The sequence below is a fragment of the Bacillus rossius genome, chromosome 18 (genome assembly GCF_032445375.1).
Source record: "Bacillus rossius redtenbacheri isolate Brsri chromosome 18, Brsri_v3, whole genome shotgun sequence".
Classification (NCBI taxonomy): domain Eukaryota; kingdom Metazoa; phylum Arthropoda; class Insecta; order Phasmatodea; family Bacillidae; genus Bacillus; species Bacillus rossius.
In genome coordinates, this window is record NC_086345.1 from 10093383 (window position 1) to 10114930 (window position 21548).

At 41.7% G+C, this 21548-nt stretch overlaps 2 protein-coding genes across 22 annotated transcripts in view; one reads left to right on the top strand and one right to left on the bottom strand.

Annotated features, from left to right (window-relative positions):
* Positions 1–21548, bottom strand: part of LOC134541305 (gastrula zinc finger protein XlCGF57.1-like) — a 531604-nt gene that overhangs the window by 81280 nt on the left and 428776 nt on the right. Inside the window, exon 2 of one of the 18 annotated variants that reach the window (XM_063384656.1) lies at positions 13041–13073. The exons of the other annotated variants lie outside the window; for them this stretch is intronic. The gene's annotated coding sequence lies outside the window, so the exon portion shown is untranslated. The remainder of the gene's footprint in view (positions 1–13040; positions 13074–21548) is intronic. 18 annotated transcript variants of the gene reach the window in all.
* The window catches only part of LOC134541306 (oocyte zinc finger protein XlCOF6-like), a 57451-nt gene that overhangs the window by 32240 nt on the left and 3663 nt on the right, over positions 1–21548 (top strand). For 2 of the 4 annotated variants that reach the window (XM_063384668.1, XM_063384669.1), the window contains exon 7: positions 4782–7126. The exons of 1 other annotated variant lie outside the window; for it this stretch is intronic. In XM_063384668.1, the coding sequence (XP_063240738.1) occupies positions 4782–6553 (1772 nt within the window). In that variant the 3' untranslated portion in view covers positions 6554–7126. Of the gene's footprint in view, positions 1–4763; positions 7127–21548 lie in introns of those variants that run through there. One more of the 4 variants, XM_063384667.1, reaches the window with a different exon arrangement.

Genomic DNA, 21548 nt, shown 5'->3' on the forward strand with positions numbered 1-21548 from the left:
ATAGTTTTAGCAAACAATATTTGTGCCAAATAAATATCATATGCGAAACAATTCACAGTAACCTCACTACCTCAATAGCACGACGGCATAGACAATTAAGAGTTTACACGACGGGGAATTACCGTTTTCCTTTGCAAGTAATAAACACGAGCCTCTGTTGGCGGTATGGCCAGAGAATTCTTTGAAATCGATTGTTGCTTTCATTATACAAATTGTCCCGTACGCAACGAATCGATACGTTTCGACTTGACTTTATGTTTTCTGGCCACCAGAGGTGTTGTGGAGGCCATCATCCTTGAATGGCTCTAAACTAAAATGGTGACGACACGTGATGTGATCTCGTTTCATAACCGTCACTTTCTTCACAAAAAACAATGGACTTTTCTTAACTGTAAATAACATTAATTAGTCTTTTTACAATTTATTTACGTCTAATACATGAGTGAAGAATAATGTTCTTCGATCGTGGAGTTTTAATTAGAGGTTAAACATACTCGGTAACATTGTTTTTATTTTTTATTTTTATTCGTATAAAATTAATATTTAATAATAATGAGCATTATTAGGAATTTGATACGCATACGGCAGGTAAGATATATTAAAATATGTAAGAAAAGCTCAGACGAAAATATATCACTACTGTATTTGCTTAACTTAACCGATACCTAACCTACCTTGCCCTTTTTTAGTACCCGATACTGAGTACCCAAATTTTTTAATAATCGGTGGTATCGAGGAATCGGAGAATCGAATCGACCCATCCCTAGTAACAAGTTATGGAAAATTAGACAAACAGTATAAAATGAAAGGTTGGTTATGTTTAGTCAGTTACAGGAATCATATGGAAAATGTTTGTTAAAATATTTAAATTATGAAATAAAATATTGTTTTTAATTTATGTAGCTAACCTATCTGAACCTAATCTATTGTAACCAAATCCACCAACCTTTCATTTCCTATTCATCATATTTTCCTGAACCTGTTACTACATATTTGGTCCAGAAATTTTTTGCAAATAGCAGACTACTGTGAATACAATGCAATCCATTTCACAAAAAAAAAAAGTGAATATTTTTTAATGCAGTAATCCCAAATAAAATGAGCTCATACTAACATATTTAAACCTTAGTTACTTATGAGTTTTCATTGTTAAAGTAGCCAAATAATTTTTTGTTGGTTTAGCAACATTATAAACACAGTTTATGCTGATTTTATCTAGAATCTAAAACCATTATTCACACACACAGAGTGAGAACACGTGTGTGTGTTGGTTGCAATATCATTTTCTTCATAGATCCAGACTGCATAAGTACAGCAAGAAAGATGTTACTGTGTCACATGGTATTAGATTGGTTGTAACTAACAATTCTCGATTTATACGGTTGAATCTATGACGTATACTTCATTAAGGGCCACCACAATGGAGTGTCCGAATTTTGTGGTGATGTAGTCCATTTTTGTTTACGTTTATTTATTTAATTTTTCTCCCACTTCTGGTGAGTGTGACTACAATATTCAAGGTGAAGAAATGAATACAAATAATTTTGTTTTCAGGTTTGAAAAGACAATTATGGTGTTTTTTGAATTATTACTGCGTTTTTTTCAGTTACTGTTTAGCGACACAGTAGTGAGAAAAACTTTTAATACGTATTGTTTAAAACATCTTTTATTTATTTTATTTTTATTATTAAGTTTATTGAAACCCAAAAATGGGTATTTATATCACACGAATGACTTAACATAAACAGTGAATGATACTACAGTAAACTCTCGCAAATCCGTGGGTGTCGGGGTTTTATAACCATTGGATTTTTGAAAACTTTGGATTTTTGAAAAATTTTAATTATAAATAAAAAAAGAAATTCTAAAAAATAAAGATTGGCACAGTCAATGAACATGTACTAGGTACTACTACCACCACCGAACATCATAGTAAACAAGACACTTGGAAGTTAACAGAAAGGTACGTCAGCAATACCAGTATAGTCCATTCATAGTAAAGGAAGCACCTGAGAAATTTTTTTTTTTTTCTGAAACTGTACAGCCTCACTGTATTAAATTTTTTACACGCCCGTTGTTAAAGTATATAGTAAATTGTGTAAAAAGTAATTTAAAGTCATTTTATGCAAAATTAATGGCACCCAAAGTAGCACTTACTTGTGAGCGAGCTATACATGGCAGGTGGCAACGTGACGTGCGCTGAAGCGGGAAGAGAATGGAGGAGGGGCGGGAGAGAGAAGTGATAGGCAGACAGCAAGAGACTGCAAGGTCACTCCCTCGCAGACACACGCGCAGTCCAGTTAAACTAAAGAAAAATGGGAGAAATAAAAAAACTCATGAGGTAATTGTACTTACCACAAAACATTATTCCTTTATGATGAAGCCCTTAAATAAAAACCGCGCACACACATAAGTGTTGGATTTAAAAAATAAAAATTGTCAAATTTCTTGTTTCATAAACACAACTTCACACAAAACTTTATTTTAATTACTGCTTTTTGTACACACATGAACAGTCCCAGAAGTTGAAGCAGATGACAGACTTTGATTCTGTGTTTCTTGCATCACCATGTGCGCTCGAATGTCAGACTGTTTAATTGCCTGTCTTCTTTTGTGAAGAAAAGTGGAATGCAGAATATGACACTTCATTACTTCCAATATTGAAAAACAGTTTTTCTTGCTCTCAGAAAATTTTATAACAGTGTTCCATGCAGCTGCAACCTCATTCCATGTGACGTCTGTACCATCACTACCATCATCACTTTCATCCCCACTATTTTCAGGTTCGTTGGAGGGGTTTGTCATTGCTTCTATTAGTATCTCTTCTGTTGTACTTGACATGGCAACAGGAAGTACTTTGTCGACCTGTAGCCACTCATTTTATCTGTTACGGACAGTTTGTTCACAGGATTTTCCTTGTCAGCACATTCAACCATTTGTACAATTTCCGTGTATGTATTGTCTGTGTGTCCTGACACGTCTCCACCTCCGAACCCTAGGAAGTCTTCCTCATTGTCCTCGTCATCCGTCACGTCATCAATTGTTGTAGGCCATAGTTTGCGCCGAGCTTTGTGTAGAGTTTCGTTTTTCACAGAACTTCATGCACATTACATATAGTATCTATCACATTGTATTTCTTTTGAAATTCAATTATTTTGCCATCATAGTTTGTCAACTGCATCATGAAAACACGTCTATAACATTTTCAAATTTTGAATGACACCCTGATCCATGGGCTAAATCAAGCTAGTCACATTTGGGGGCAAGAACATTGCAGATATGTTGCCTTACTTGAGTTCTTGTGCAAATGGATGAGCACGGCAGTTGTCCAACAATAACACGACCTTGCTGTCTTCCGGCAGTCCTTTCTGTCTCAAGTTTTCCTTTACACTCGGCACGAAAACATTATTAAACCAAGCAAACTCAAATTTCAGCAGTCATCCAAGCATTACTTTGAGCTCTGTAATCAACAGGCAAGTGAGTGACGTTTTTCAAACACCTTGGTTTTGCATACTTTCCGATGACTGTGAGTTTTACTCTGTGTGTACCTGCCGCAATTGCGCAAATGAGTACTGTAACACGTTCTTTATTTTGCTTGAATCCAGGCACAGAAGTTTCGTTACCGCCAGCTAATGTTTTTGGCAGACATTTCCACAGCAGACCACTTTCATCCGCATTGTACACTTGCTCGGAGGTTAGGCAGTTTTCACTTACTAGTTTCGCAAAACTGGTACGAAATTCTTTCGCAGCATTTACATCAGCAGACTTCTGCTCACCAGACACATCCAATTTCCTTGAATCTAGTTAGCCAGTCCTCTGAAAATGTACATGGTTTGGAGAGCTTCATTTTTACTTAGAACTCTTTCCCTTTTTCTATTAACATAGGTCCTGATGAGGCAGCATCTTCTAATCGTTTTAAAGAAAACCACTTGTACAAGACACCGTCCAAGTCCTGCAGTTTAGCTGCGTGGAGTGTTTGCGGTTATCAAAACCTTTTTCCGACTCGCTGTTTAACATAAACTTTTTAAGCTTAGCACTACTTTTTTTAATGTCATAAACCGTAGTCTCGCCTATGCCATATTCGTCCCTGATGACAGCCACCTTTATACCACGTTCCAACTTTTTGTACATTTCCACCTTTTGTTTTAGTGTTAACATCACGTGCTTTCGTTTCACAGGCGCCATTCTATCTACACAGAAAGTAATTAGCAGAGCGCCACGCCGATTGTTCAGTCACGTTGACCTTGGAAGTGCTGGGCTAGTACCGTTAGATAGCTGCCACTCTGGCAGCGCAGTGCAGCACACCACTAATTGAGAAGCAGCAGCTAGGCGGGACCGCGCAGCACTGTTAATCGTGACACACACGTCAAAACAGTAACGATCATGTCACTTCGGAAATGCCTCGGATTTCTGAGAACTTTGGATTCTCGGGCCACGGACTGGCGAGAGTTTATTGTATTAGACAAATTCATAAAGTATGCTATGTTAAATATTCGTAAGGAAACTATTATTTGTTATTAGTTTTGGAGGTCAAATCTAATACCAAAAGTTTATCATTCATATATTTTTTTTTTAAATTTGAATATAGGCATAGGCCTAATTATGACCCTAATTTCGGTAACCGTGAGGGGTCACAACAATGGGGTTTTACTGCATCTTCAAAAAACTATTCTTATATTAACTATAGATATAAATATTGTAGAAATACTTTATTTTGATTCAGTAAATATTTCTCATTTTTCTTGTTCTAAACATATGAAAAGTTCCTTTTTCTGTTGTAGCCAAAGCAGCTGAATGGAATGAACCACACAGCTGTGCTAGTCTCCATAGCAACACTGCATCTGACTACATCGGACTCAGCTCACAAGACTTACCAGATACCAGCAACTTATTCAAGCCAGAAGTGACTTACAGTGACCCCACAAAATTATCAAGCTGTACAAACCGTTACCCGGGATCCAATGAAAATAGTTGTGTTAGCATTCAGAATATGTGCACATGTAAACCAACACAGGAGGAGCACATTTGTACACTAACTAAAACGAAAACTTACTCATGTACAGTTTGTTCTGCTAAGTTTACCAAGACTACTGGTCTGAAAAAGCACACTCTTACACATATTGGAGAAAAACCTTTCTCATGTATTGAATGTTCTGCTAAGTTTAAGTATGCTAGTACTCTGAAGCAGCACACTCGTATACATACTGGAGAAAAACCTTTCTCATGTACAGAATGTTCTGCTAAGTTTAGCTATGCTAATAGTCTGAAGAAGCACACTGTTACACACAGTGGAGAAAAACCTTTTTCATGTACAGTTTGTTCTGCTAGGTTTTACAATGCTAGAAGTCTGAAGCAGCACACTTGGATACATACTGGAGAAAAACCTTTCTCATGTACAGTATGTTTTGCTAAGTTTACCTTGGCTGACAGTTTGAAGCGGCACACTCGCATACATACTGGAGAAAAACTTTTCTCATGTACAGTATGTTCTGCTAAGTTTACCCAGGCTAGTAATCTGAGACAGCACAGTCTTACACATACTGGAGAAAAACCTTTCTCATGTACAGTTTGTTCTGCTAAGTTTAGCTATGCTACTAGTCTGAAGCAGCACACTCGTTCACACACTTTAGAAAAAGCTTTCTCATGTACAGTATGTTCTGCTAAGTTTAGCTATGCTAATAGTCTGAAGAACCACACTGTTACACACAGTGGAGAAAAACCTTTTTCATGTACAGTATGTTCTGCTAAGTTTACCCTGGCTGGCAGTTTGAAGCGGCACACTCGCATACATACTGGAGAAAAACCTTTCTCATGTACAGTATGTTCTGCTAAGTTTACTTATGCTTCTGTTCTGAAGCAGCACACTCTTACACATGCAGTAGAAAAACCTTTCTCATGTACAGTATGTTCTGCTAGGTTTTACAATGCTAGAAATCTGAAACAGCACACTGTTACACACAGTGGAGAAAAACCTTTTTCTTGTACAATTTGTTCTGCTAGGTTTTACAATGCTAGAAGTCTGAAGCAGCATACTTGGATACATACTGGAGAAAAACCTTTTTCTTGTACAGTTTGTACTGCTAAGTTTACCCTAGCTGAAAATTTGAAGCGGCACACTTGCATACATACGGGAGAAAAACCTTTCTTATGTACAGTATGTTCTGCTAAGTTTACCCTGGCTGGAAGTTTAAAGGAGCACACTCGCATACATACTGGAGAAAAACCTTTTTCATGTACAGTATGTTCTGCCAAGTTTACCTTTTCTGGCAGTTTGAAGCGACACACTCGCATACATACTGGAGAAAAACCTTTCTCATGTACAGTTTGTTCTGTTAAGTTTACCGATGCTTCTAGTCTGAAGCAGCACACTCATACACATACTGGAGAAAAACCTTTCTCATGTATAGTATGTTCTGCTAAGTTTACCCAGGCTAGTAGTCTAAGGCAGCACACTCTTACACATGCAGTAGAAAAACCTTTCTCATGTACAGTATGTTCTGCTAGGTTTACCCGGGCTAGTCGTCTGAGGTGTCACACCCGTACACACAAATGAGAAGAACCTACTGATGTTCAGTATATTCTGCCAAGTTCAAATCAGGCTAGTCTTCTGAGGTAACACATTCATACTCACACTGGAGGAATTATATTTCTAATAAATATAATTTTTGTTATATTTAGTTATGTGTCGAACACTCTTAGCGAATAATTCCGCCGTGCTACTGAAAACCTATTCACAGCTGCGCGAACTTCCACTCTTAGCTTAACTTGCGCAACCTGTATACGTCAACAAGGGGACTGACCTGCCGCTCGCAAGGTCGTCTGCCAGGACAGATGGAGAGGGGTGTGGGGGGAAAAGGACCGTGTCGTCGCCCGCAGATTACGGGTCGTATAGCAGGCTGTGCAGGGGAAAGGGGGGGAAGAGTCCAGCTGACAGGGAGAAAGACACGCGCGCCTGATACCGCGCTGCCTGCACGAACGTCGCACGGGAAAGGGTGGTCTCTAACACCGCGCGCAAACACAATCCCAGCAGGACGTTAAAAGTTAATACAATTTTAAAATACAAAGAGCAATATAACTACAGGGAGTATCAGCGATCAGTTCACAATGTTAAATTAAAATCCAAAAAGTTAATTACATTTTTTATTTATATATAAATTTTTTTTTTTTTTAGGTATGCCTACTCGACTTAGGTATGCCTATAGACCAAACCACGCTCTGCTACCAATTGTATCGCCCCTCGTGCCTCAAAATTAAATTATTTTAAATTAGTTAAAAAATCCTTGGAAACTGCTGGGCAAAAATAATAAGAAAAATTAACTTATTTACCAGAGGTGGCACAAGGTGGAGAACAAGACAATTTGGAACTTCCTGTACACAAGCAACTTGGGAGCTAGTGGATCGTTTCGATAGAATAAGATATATAATAAATAAATAAACAAACACTACATAAATAGCTTGGTCTATAGGTTCCCTGTTTTATTTTAAAATGTAAATTAAATCTGTGTTTCCTTTGTTTAGGCTTTACAATAAAAGATATTAACAAGTAACAAGTATGAGGGCTGGCCCGATATTATTATTTAAAACAATTTATATTATATTAATTAAACATCATCACAGAACAAAAAATTGAAATATTCTACCATATAAGATTCTTTCACTGATTATTTTACATATTCTGGTCGATTAAGTTCTTAAGTCACTGCTCGCTGGTAGGCTGTTCATTTCGTTAATTTAGTTCGTAGATTGAAAGGGGGAGATGTTCTTTTTAAATTATCACCCGGGTCTTCAAGGTAAGACGTCGGGCCGGGATAGATCTCTTCTTAAGGGGACTCGAACTTCGAGGTCCAGGACAACATGCTGGGAGCAAATTCGTCCCCCAACACTTGGACCCTGTCAAACAGGGTGTAGCTCCAGGGCTCAGGGGATGTCTCGCGCCGACATCCAAATGGCGCGGGTCGAGAATAGCACGGATGACGCAACCGAAATAGTCATTTAGAAAAATAAAAGAAATTAATAAAATCTAACTAAAACATGACTTGTACTAATTACTACTACTGACAGGCTACTGGCTACTACTGAAATTTAGCTGGGATCACATCCCTTAAGTCTGCTGACTACATATCTAATGCACACGAATTCGCCGTTGCCGTGAAAAGCCTCTTAACACAGAGGACGCCGAGATGACGCGGTAGTAGCCGAAGTCAGAGTACTAAGTGCCCGATGGCGGACAAAGCTCCTAATTAAAATGGGCGGTCGGCCCTAGGGAAAAGGAGGGGGAAGGTTCGGTTCTAGGCCGAACACATCCGAAGGTAACCGAGTGGTCGTAGCCACGACTTCAGTTGTTTGCGCCAAAGGGCGACTGCTGCGGTCTCTACCGGCAGGCACAGAAAGCAACATACAATCGACTTTAACAGGCCGTGAGCTGAAAGCATAGGGGCTTATGGTGCCACGGAGCAGCTCTCTAGCGGTGTAAAGGGGAACTAACGGAGGAGCTGAGCTGAATCGCCGCTAGGTGTCACGGGCGTGGGCTATGCACGCTGGCGACCAGGGCCGAAGTTACTTTATTCAGTCACTAGGTGTCGTTGAGGGCTCTGCAGGACAAGGGAGAAAGTCCTTGGAGTAGGCCATCGTCTTGGCAGGCTCACGTACGGTCAATGATCCCGGTTAAGGATTCTTAGAATTAATGGGGGGAGGGGGGGACAAAAGCACCACGAGGCTGGGAACGGAGGTCCACGGGATCCTCGTTCATGCCGAGACACGCTATTCTCAGCAGGCCTCTGAGAAATAGAGAAATAGAGCTTGCAGGCCAGAAGCTGCTCTGTGCTGTTTTAGTCATGCAGGGAATTAATATTACAAACCCGGGACGTGACTGCAGGCGAGAGAAATTTCAACCGGGCTGCTAACGTCCACATTAGACTAGCAAAATATCAGATAGGTCCCTGAGAAGGGTGCCTCGGTCCACTGGCACAAAGTTTAACTACGCCGAGTACACCAGCCTAAAAAAGTGTAAATCACCTCTTTGTAACCAATCAGTTTGAAAAATAAAATTTCCAGAAATAATTTAAAATTATAATAACAAATATAAAGGTGCCGAAATGCCTAATTTCCGGCACAGTTACCTCTGTGTTCTGAACTTAATGCTATACATAGGATCTGTTGCAACATCTGATGTACATGTATTTAGGGATGTGCGAATCCTTGATTTTCAGTTCGGTTCGAATCCGATTCGAATCCCTGGCAATATTTGAGATATGAATCAGATTCCGAATATTAAGCACAGAATAATTAAAAATAACTGATTAATTTAAAAATAATGTGTGTTCTCTTTTTTCTAACTGTAACTACTGGCAATTATTTATTACACTGAGATCGAAATGTTTATAATTATGTGAAGTTAATTAAAAATAAACACTTGAAATATGAAAACCAAAACATATTCGATTCTCCAACTCAATTGTAATAAACTGCACGCCACAGGGAAATCTCAGTTTTATAAACGTTTCAGCAAACGAAACCATTTTTTCTCCAATAAATATCCAAGACTTTTTTTCTAGTAGGTATGTAATTGTTTTTAGTTTATAGTTTGCTATACAATGAAATTAGTAATCATAGTTTAAGCCTTCGAAATATCGAAATTCTTTTGCTGTCACTGTGTTAATTATTTAATTTACATATCTTTCATACATCATATTATAAATACTTACTTAATAGTAGCCTAATTTTATTTTTCACTGCTAGTATTTTTGAGCTGTATTAAATTAATTTATAACTTTTGTGAATATTCGTAAAACTGTTCGAATCCATGTACGTACAACAATTCCGAAAATATCGGGTACTCGCACATCCCTACATGTATTGTATTTGTACGGTTTCTGATCTAATACAGGGTCCACCAGGGCTGTAGAAGTTGTTTTAATTTAACTATTGACCATTTGTTAACAGGTTTTAGTTGTATAATTGAAATAATTGAATACGAAAATCAATTGTGTTTTGCAAGGACTTATAAATACATGCATAAATTATCATTTTAATATCCTCTATGTATATGTACTTGGGTGAGAACATTATTCACTTAGGCAAGTATGGGCAGTGAGAAAAAAGACTTTTTGATTTTGAAGTAGTGATGGGATTTTCGATACTTCGATACCTGGATACCTTCGATACTTGACGGTATCGCAGAGTATCAAGTATCGAAACTGTAAGTTCGATACATTTTTTCGATACCGGAATGCTTGTTCATTTGTATTGAATTAAGTTTTGAGTCGCCATCGTACAAAATACAACTACAGTAGAACCTCGATGATACGTTCCCGTTTCATACATATTTCCGTGTCATACGCCGATTAATTTTGGTCCCGCCGAAAGTACTATATTTACAATGGTTTACTTTCCCGGAACATACACTTATAAAATCATTAATTTCCCATTTCATAAGTTTTTATGAAGCAGAAAAGTCCTAAAATTCACAAATTATTTTGTTAGATATATTCCTCCTGATAATTTACGTTTTAATTAATGCTTTTATTTTGAAAAACTTTCATTGTTTACCTTTGCAAACATATACAAATACAATACAATACAAATAACTTTATCGCACCATAGATATGGATAGTATCAGGAAGACTGTGCACTTCGCTAGTAGCATCTATGGCCAGCACCAAGCGAGACTAGTGGCGCAAACTAGCAATGATTATAAAAATGGTGCACGCGCTTTACGAAGGCACGGATCTCATATTTTGTGCATTCATTTATCTTTGAACTGAATATACCCGTTTGTTATTGTTTTCTTACGATCAAATTGTTTTGTATTTTACGTTTCTCAGCTTTAAAATTTTATTGAAAATTTTTCTGTTGCATAATGTTGTTTGTAAAATGAAACAAACAAGCAAAAAATTCTGATTTTCTTTTTACATTAGCCTAATTTTTTTATTTCTAATTTAGGCTCCCCTCCCAAGAAAGAACTTCAAACATTTTGTAAGGACTCTGTTTCTCATGCCAGCTTTACTTGATTATGGACTGTATTTTACATTTCTGGTGGATTTATTTTATGTATTGTTACGATTTCCCGCTTGGGTTCGTAAAGGATAGCCCAATTAAAGATTTTTATCACACACAGTTTTATTTATTTCCACTACTTGTCACTTACAATTAATCTTCTAAGATGGCAAATAATTAACTACACTTAAAGAAATGTCTATTCCCCCAGTCACTCGTTCCACACACCTCGCTGGGCCGCAACTCTGGCGCAACTCTTGCCGCAGCACCCCTGGTGGGTCTCCGCCGCAGGACTCCGTCACCGCACTCCGCCGCCGCCGTCACACCCTTCGCCGAGATCCCACACGACGCCTCACTCGGAACTTCACTGACTCCGCCGCGCCCGCGACTCTATCGCCCGGACACTCAGCCGTGGGAAAACTCCCGACTCCACAACTCACTCACTTCCTGCCCTGGAACCTTCGTTCAAGGACTTCGCCACTCTGCCACACCCGCGGCACTATCGCCCCGATCTCCGCCGTGGGAGAACTCACTCAGTCCCCGACTGACTCTCTCGAGGCCACCGTCCTCGTTTTATCTATCAGCCGCAATTTCTGTAACTCACGAGAGGGCTGAGGCCAGTCGTGTCACTCCGAGCCGTCCAGAAGGCAGAAATCTCTCGAAAACACGTGTCGGCGGCTCGCGCAACTCCTAGCTGTCCGGTGTCAGTTACGTGTCAAAGGCAGGGCGCCGTGCGGGGAGTGACGGGAAGGAGGGGGGAAAGCGACAATCCTTGTTATCTTCCAGGCACGCGCGGCACATATCATATTGCGGCAGTCGCCAGCCAGCTCTGCACCTGCACGTGTCCCGGCCAATGTCACGTTCGTAACAGTATATATAATGAATTCATATCTTTCATTCATATAATGCAATTATATACACATTATGTATTTAAGTTAAATCTGACATTGTGCTGGTATGATATATTGAATTTATATAGTTAAAATCTAATTTATGTTATTTGTAATAATTGTTACTTAATGGGAAAATATTTTTCCCTGGAGTATCTAAAGTATCAAAGTATCAAAAGTATCAAACTAAAAAAACAATACAGAATCGAGTATCGAAAGTGTGGTATCGTCCCACCTCTATTTTGAAGCAAATATTATAAGTTTCCCGAATTAAAAATTGAATTTTTTTAGTATTTATATTTATTTGCTATTGCACTGAATTATGCTAATCGCAAATGTTTTGCTTTATAATGTGCAGTAGTTAGGTGCACGCTAGCAATTTAAAGGTCCATGTAAAATTTCTTAAGTAATAGTTGTCCCGCAAATCCATATCTTGCTCGTTTGGACATCTGGTTTGTTCAAAAAAGATTTAAAAGGAAAAAGAATATAGGCTATGTATATATGTTTTAAATTTTTAATCACAGGTTTTTTTTGTAAATCTACTTCAATTTGTACGTTAAAATCTTTTATCCATGTATTTTGTAGTATTAAACTAATACAATTTTTGTAGGAAAAGTTGTTTTTATTAAAAATAAACCACAGAATTCTTATAGTTTTACACATATAAAAGTTTTCGTACATGTATTATGGCAAATTAATTTTAATGTATAGTTTCATTGGTCCGGACCGGGTCGAGATTAGCGGGACTCCACTATAGTGATAGCTGTCTGTCACAGAGGTTTAACTCTCGCCACTGTGTCTGACACTGCCAGCTGTTAGCTCTTGTGATCCACAAGGGATTAAACAGTGTGCTTAATTTTTACCTTTATCTCAATATACTTTTTTTTGATTGGCTGCAAGTTTATTCGTGAAAAAATACGTTATACAAATATCTGTCATTGGTATAGGCTTTTTACATTTTGGTCAACCTTATTAGTTATATTTAATGAGTGTGTTGCCCCTTCTTATCAATGGTGCCAGGGAAGACAAACAAGGACATTATTATACAGGCAAAGAGTGGTGCAAAGCGTTAAGCACAAACTATGTATTTATTCCAGCTTAAACCAATCATAATATTTATCTTGACAAGTATAAAGAAAATAATTATAAGGTTACCTTCAATATTATGTGGTTGGTTCAGAGCCAATTCTGAAACACGAGAAAATTTGTTTAACAACAGCCTTAAACATGAAGTAAGACAATACCCTTAAACCTGCACAGCTTATTTTTCAATGCCTGTTTTACACATATGTGTTATTGCATTGCCTTGTTACTATGAACATCAAAACAATCTACACTCAAAAAACGTGGCAACAGATAGGAATGGCTAATAATAATAAAATATCTAAGCAAAAACGTGAAACTTCAAATATTCTCTCATTCAAAACGGGGTTTGCTCAAATTACTTTTAATGTTTATAAAGTTAGCTTTCCGTAATATACTACTACACATGTCCATTACATATTTTTCAAAAAAAAAAAAAAAAAAAACCCATTGATAACTATGTATGCAAATTACAATTCCCTTGTAATAGCCCTCCATACAAAATAGTAGTTAGTATTTAAAAGAAGCTATGTACTTTTGAAACATATGCAAGTTATCCACTGGGCACATTAATTATCATAACAAAATATCCAGTCAGCAGGAATATTTACGTTAGTTCTTTAGAGTTCAAAAGTTAAAAAATATCAACCACCACCTATCTTCGCAATATCGATTGCCGCTGTTACACACCTTATGTCTCTTTTTTGTGGATGACGATCGCCTACTTGTTGCCTGTGTGTGTTCTGTCAGCTCGGCTGGGGAAACTCGTTACTCGCCGAGTCGTCTTCCTCTGAGACACGAAGATCATCTTCTCACTTTGTCCCTGCTGCCATGCTGCTGTGACTCATTACTGTAACTGGTCTGGTGTGCAAGCACTGCAACTTGAAAACTTGCGCAAGTAGCTATTCCCAAATAATCGTAGATCTGAACCATTTACTGGCACACTCGACGACTGACGATCAGCAATGACTAAAACCTGTTGCAAAATGTTGTAGCAAATTAATTTTACTAACTGTAACTTCGAAAGGGAGCGTTACGTTCAAAGTTAATTAACAAGTCTTAAATGCCTTAAATCCGTGTTTGACGACTACCACTATGCAACTGGATGCTGAGGTTTTCTTAGAACAGCTCTGTTGTCATTTAATAAAAACTTCAAAAAATATGTTTGCTGTACGGGATTGTAAATTTTTCCATCGTGTCAACTGTGGCACCTCGCTGCCACCGCTTGCCTGTTCCAATCAGTCCTGCTTCTTAAATGCCTTGAGAATTACTCGTGTACTGAGTATAAATAATCACTCACCAACATGAAGTCACTCTGCGTCTAACTTTATTTTAATTTACCTCTTCTACTCTAAAAAAACATCATCCAACTACTTCTGAGACATTAAGAAAATAAAAAGGCTCAACAAATTTAAAATAGTTCAGTTCCTCGAGGCAGCGATGACAATGCTACAGTGGGCTGTTCTTGGCGGTGTATCGGGTGTCGTAGCTTCCTTCGTTGCTGGTCTGCTTTTGTTTTCTTGACCTCAGCTCCTTGGACAGAAATCTGTAATAGTCCAGTTTAATCTAGCCTCTGGCTGCACTTCCGGCGACGTCCGTAGTCTTCTAACTTGCTCAGAGCGCTTCCAAAGCATGTGAGGACTTCAAGTGCCCTGAGCCTGTTCTGTATGTGAACCTCGAAAACATGTGTGTTGCTGCCAGGCAATGTAACAAGTGATTTTCAGTGTTTTTAAAGAGAACTGTACATTAATGGGGGATTTTTGTCTGAAGAACAAAGGGAATTTCCACCTGAATTTACTATTTTGAATAAGTCGGTATTAGTGGACGTACATCACAATAAACCAGTGTCTTACAAGGTTGAAATTACTACAAAAGGACTGGAGGTGAAGATCCAAGTATGAAATTCCGGTAAGCAAGTAAATTTCAAGTGTACAAGTTTGTTACACAAGCAATACAAATAAATAAAATGCATACTACAAATGCAAAATTTGAAGAATCCGGCACACAAGGCTCTAATCATTTTATAGTCAAGTCTACAGTAGAGTAATATCACTTTGTATTAAATATTAAAGCAAAAGTTAGAATAAAATTGTAAATATTAATAAGAGCTTTCTATCACATGATGTATATGCATTTAAAAATCATAGAGATATTTTTGACTTGATGTAAGTTTTTGGACATACGCCATTGCTAAGAACTTTTTCTGTTTGAAGAAAAACTAATAAATAAAATAAATAAATAAAAATACTCAAAAAAAGACAAAAAAACACAAAATTAAGCAAACAATTGCTGTTGTCAACAAGGATATGAACACCACAAAATATTCCGAAACAGGAATATGGTCAGCAAACAAACAAAGAAAAACAAAGAAAAATGTACTAAGAGAACGAAAAAATCCCCACAAATGATGACAACACAAAAATATTGAAACCCAAAATAATTCAGCACAACAGTTGAAGCGAGACAAAAAACATGACAAAACGAAAAGACAAACAAATACAATAGTTTTACCTAAACAGAAACAAGCGACGTTTCGGGAACTGCTATCTGCTCCCGTCCTCAGGCAGAGACGCACATGGTACGGAAACACAGGTGCGACTCAAACTTACATCAAGTCATACACTCCCATTGCACAAATCTTTTAAAGATAACAGAGATATTTTTGTATTAAAATATGATTACAAAAGCTCACCCAATTGGCTGATAGCAATGTTAAGCTATGTTACTTAAAATATTAATTTGTACACGAAGTAGTACGCCTTATTTAACCACGTATGGTTCACAAATTTTAAGCCAATACTTTGTTTAAAAACATGTGGTGAGGCCCGTTACATCCGGGGAGTGTACGTCTCTAACTATTACGACTGTCACTGCCGTGGGTGCCACCGCACGGACCTGGCTGACGACCGCAGGACTGTGTAGTCCGTGTGGGAGCCTGTGTTGCTATTGTACTCCCCACCAGCCTGCTCTGAGCGGTAGGCACTGATGGACGGTCGTCACTGCCGTGGGTGCCACCACACGGACCTGGCTGACGACCGCAGGACTGTGTGGTCCGTGTGGGAGCCTGTGTTGCTATTGTACTCCCCACCAGCCTGCTCTGAGCGGCGGGCACTGATGGACGGTCGTCACTGCCGTGGGTGCCACCACACGGGCCTGGCTGACGACCGCAGGACTGTGTGGTCCGTGTGGGAGCCTGTGTTGCTATTGTACTCCCCACCAGCCTGCTCTGAGCGGCGGGCACTGATGGACGGTCGTCACTGCCGTGGGTGCCACCACACGGACCTGGCTGACGACCGCAGGACTGTGTGGTCCGTGTGGGAGCCTGTGTTGCTATTGTACTCCCTACCAGCCTGCTCTGAGCGGCGTGCACTACTGGACGGTCCTCACTGCCGTGGGTGCCACCACACGGGCCTGGCTGACGACCGCAGGACTGTGTGGTCCGTGCGGGAGCCTGTGTTGCTATTGTACTCCCCACCAGCCTGCTCTGAGCGGCGGGCACTGATGGACGGTCGTCACTGCCGTGGGTGCCACCACACGGACCTAGCTGACGACCGCAGGACTGTGTGGTCCGTGTGGGAGCCTGTGTTGCTATTGTACTCCCCACCAGCCTGCTCTGAGCGGCGGGCACTACTGGACGGTCGTCACTGCCGTGGGTGCCACCACACGGACCTGGCTGACGACTGCAGGACTGTGTGGTCCGTGTGGGAGCCTGTGTTGCTATTGTACTCCCCACCAGCCTGCTCTGAGCAGCAGGCACTGATGGACGGTCGTCACTGCCGTGGGTGCCACCACACGGGCCTGGCTGACGACCGCAGGACTGTGTGGTCCGTGTGGGAGCCTGTGTTGCTATTGTACTCCCCACCAGCCTGCTCTGAGCGGCGGGCACTGATGGACGGTCGTCACTGCCGTGGGTGCCACCACACGGGCCTGGCTGACGACCGCAGGACTGTGTGGTCCGTGTGGGAGCCTGTGTTGCTATTGTACTCCCCACCAGCCTGCTCTGAGCGGCGGGCACTGATGGACGGTCGTCACTGCCGTGGGTGCCACCACACGGACCTGGCTGACGACCGCAGGACTGTGTGGTCCGTGTGGGAGCCTGTGTTGCTATTGTACTCCCCACCAGCCTGCTCTGAGCGGCGGGCACTACTGGACGGTCGTCACTGCCGTGGGTGCCACCACACGGACCTGGCTGACGACTGCAGGACTGTGTGGTCCGTGTGGGAGCCTGTGTTGCTATTGTACTCCCCACCAGCCTGCTCTGAGCAGCAGGCACTGATGGACGGTCGTCACTGCCGTGGGTGCCACCACACGGGCCTGGCTGACGACCGCAGGACTGTGTGGTCCGTGTGGGAGCCTGTGTTGCTATTGTACTCCCCACCAGCCTGCTCTGAGCGGCGGGCACTGATGGACGGTCGTCACTGCCGTGGGTGCCACCACACGGACCTGGCTGACGACCGCAGGACTGTGTGGTCCGTGTGGGAGCCTGTGTTGCTATTGTACTCCCCACCAGCCTGCTCTGAGCGGCGGGCACTACTGGACGGTCGTCACTGCCGTGGGTGCCACCACACGGACCTGGCTGACGACTGCAGGACTGTGTGGTCCGTGTGGGAGCCTGTGTTGCTATTGTACTCCCCACCAGCCTGCTCTGAGCAGCAGGCACTGATGGACGGTTGTCACTGCCGTGGGTGCCACCACACGGACCTGGCTGACGACTGCAGGACTGTGTGGTCCGTGTGGGAGCCTGTGTTGCTATTGTACTACCCACCAGCCTGCTCTGAGCAGCAGGCACTGATGGACGGTCGTCACTGCCGTGGGTGCCACCACACGGGCCTGGCTGACGACCGCAGGACTGTGTGGTCCGTGTGGGAGCCTGTGTTGCTATTGTACTCCCTACCAGCCTGCTCTGAGCGGCGGGCACTGATGGACGGTCGTCACTGCCGTGGGTGCCACCACACGGACCTGGCTGACGACCGCAGGACTGTGTGGTCCGTGTGGGAGCCTGTGTTGCTATTGTACTCCCCACCAGCCTGCTCTGAGCGGCGGGCACTGATGGACGGTCGTCACTGCCGTGGGTGCCACCACACGGGCCTGGCTGACGACCGCAGGACTGTGTGGTCCGTGCGGGAGCCTGTGTTGCTATTGTACTCCCCACCAGCCTGCTCTGAGCGGCGGGCACTGATGGACGGTCGTCACTGCCGTGGGTGCCACCACACGGACCTGGCTGACGACCGCAGGACTGTGTGGTCCGTGTGGGAGCCTGTGTTGCTATTGTACTCCCTACCAGCCTGCTCTGAGCGGCGGGCACTGATGGACGGTCGTCACTGCCGTGGGTGCCACCACACGGGCCTGGCTGACGACCGCAGGACTGTGTGGTCCGTGTGGGAGCCTGTGTTGCTATTGTACTCCCCACCAGCCTGCTCTGAGCGGCGGGCACTGATGGACGGTCGTCACTGCCGTGGGTGCCACCACACGGACCTGGCTGACGACCGCAGGACTGTGTGGTCCGTGTGGGAGCCTGTGTTGCTATTGTACTCCCTACCAGCCTGCTCTGAGCGGCGGGCACTGATGGACGGTCGTCACTGCCGTGGGTGCCACCACACGGGCCTGGCTGACGACCGCAGGACTGTGTGGTCCGTGCGGGAGCCTGTGTTGCTATTGTACTCCCCACCAGCCTGCTCTGAGCGGCGGGCACTGATGGACGGTCGTCACTGCCGTGGGTGCCACCACACGGACCTGGCTGACGACCGCAGGACTGTGTGGTCCGTGTGGGAGCCTGTGTTGCTATTGTACTCCCCACCAGCCTGCTCTGAGCGGCGGGCACTGATGGACGGTCGTCACTGCCGTGGGTGCCACCACACGGACCTGGCTGACGACCGCAGGACTGTGTGGTCCGTGTGGGAGCCTGTGTTGCTATTGTACTCCCCACCAGCCTGCTCTGAGCGGCGGGCACTGATGGACGGTCGTCACTGCCGTGGGTGCCACCACACGGACCTGGCTGACGACCGCAGGACTGTGTGGTCCGTGTGGGAGCCTGTGTTGCTATTGTACTCCCCACCAGCCTGCTGTGAGCGGCAGGCACTGATGGACGGTCGTCACTGGGGTCTCAGACCTCAAGTCTCTGGACAGGTACACACGTGGTCGAGAGGACGTAGTACTCGCAGCCTTTTGGTATAGAGGCTTTAGATATGACACACCCAAATATACACCATTTTTTCACATTTCTTTTGTTCATTACAGTAACACCGCACATTGCTTTCAGTTGCCGGAACATTTCTGCCTATTTCATCTTTTGAGCATATAAGAATGAATAACACTGCTTACCCCACGATCTGCAGGATTTTCAGTCACGCGGTTCATGTTGACCACCCGAACTTTAGATTCTTGCAACCTTCACTCAGCGTTATGAGCACAACTGTTGCGGACGCCAGTTGACCCTGAGTGGGCAATGCCTCGCAAGTTCACGAGCTGTCTTTGGTGTAAATGCAGTAACCACCTGGCTTAATGAGCTGGCGGCAGAATTCAGAAGCTCATGGACAAATACGACATGTTTAAAGTAGGAGGTGAGAACTTAGAGAAGTTAAGGAAGCTTCCGGTGTGCAACAGATTTTTTTTCAAAATATAAATGTTTTTTTTTTTTTTTTAAATTTTGTATAACTGCCCTGTCTTTATTTTCTTGATGACTCTTGTAATTAAAAGTACTGTAATGCTTAAGTAAATTAAAACAAGTTAAAAAGTATCAAACGTTTTAACTGAAGGGCTAGCAGGACCAGATGAAATATTTTGTAAATGCAATCGCTTATACAAGGAGAAACATCAAAGTGATTTTTTAAATAATTCAGAAAAAAGAAGTGTCAGAATATGTTTCTTCATTTAGTTGAATGTATTGGTAATCATTGTGGAATATCCATAATCTGTACAAATAAAAATGTGTATGTATGTTTTTAAAAATAGCTAATCTCCGGAATTTCTTTACCGATTGCTTTTAAATTCTGATACTATGTTGCATTTGTATACATGCATGTTTTTTTAAATTAAAGAATATTAAAAAAAAATTAATGGTGGGAAAAATTTATTTTAAAAATGAGCACTGTAACCCAGTACACATGATAGAAAAAACTTCTTTGGCAATTCAAACCTGACTCGTAAATGCTCTCTTTATATCTCTTTGGCTGCAGAGAAATTTTATAACCATGGTAATGTGAAGTAACAGAGATGGTGTTTGCTATCATAGCCATGTTAATACTGAAATTCAATATGAGAACGAACCCTATCTGCATAGAATAACCATTGTTGGTTATAATGAAGTTAAACGCTAATATCTTGCAAATGTGTTGATATCATATTAAACGCTAATATCTTGCAAATGTGTTGGTATCATATTTGTTTAGCAATATTCACTACAATATTCCCTTTTTCCTAGTCATCCTGGTAAGTTCTTTATTAGATATTAAACAAGTTGATAGCATTTATAGCCTTCAAACCACTACAGTTGCTAACCAGTTTACTTTAAATACAGAACAGACACCCACTTCATAGACTAATATCTTCATGTTTAAAACAATGTTTCAAAAAACATTGCACTAAAATTCAGACTTAAAATTGTAATTGTTTTTTTTACTCTTGTAGCAAGGTTCCTACCATGCTAACTGCTATTATTTTTGTAGCAGCAAACCACGGTCTGATTACCATCTTTGCCTTGCTAGGTGGATCTTTAGGTTTCACCAGTTTATTAGAAATGAACAAAAAAAAAAACAAGGTGTGATTCCGTCTGAAATATAATTACTCCATACTGAGGAAACTTATAAGAGATACAAGAAAATAGTAACGTACAATATTAATTACATTCTTAAACAGCTCTCAGGTATATTAAAAAAAAATTACTGGCCGGCCGTACATGGAATTATCAAAAGTTTCATTTACTAGAAATACATAAACCAATAGAAAAAATACAAAATATGTTTAAACGATCCCAGGATATATACTTAAAGTCCAGAAATTATGTTTATCTAATTAACTGCATCTGACGACGTAATTTAAAGAAAGTTCAGAAAAGGGTCAAAACATACAGAAGCACCGGAGGTCGGGGCTTCGTTTCCCGGAGATCACGCGGGTACATGATGCCAGGGCGCTTGTGTCCTGTTGTGGAAGGGAGATGTAAATGCCAATTCGGCGTCCGGCTCTCGGACCCTGTCTGGAACAGTCCGAATCAAAACTGATCAGAACTTGTACACAGACAGTATATGGGGCAGAAAATGCCCGGAAAAGTTAAGGGGAGGTTGGGGAAAGTCGCGGATCGTCACTCACCAGACAGGGGAGTTGGCTTCTGTTTACTGATGCGTCGTCCGCCAGGAACTGGATCCCGCGATTACGCGGCTGGGCGCTGTTTATTTCTTCATTTCAAAAGAAATAAATTTAAAAGAAAAATAACTATTACACTTTGTACTACGCAGACGGACTAAACTACTTAAAAAAAATTACAGGGATAGCATCCCTTATATAAGCGACTACATAGTCGGTTGCGGCCGGATGGAAGTCTTGCAGTGTCTCGTCGACTCGCCGATAATTAAACGGTCCGTCTGC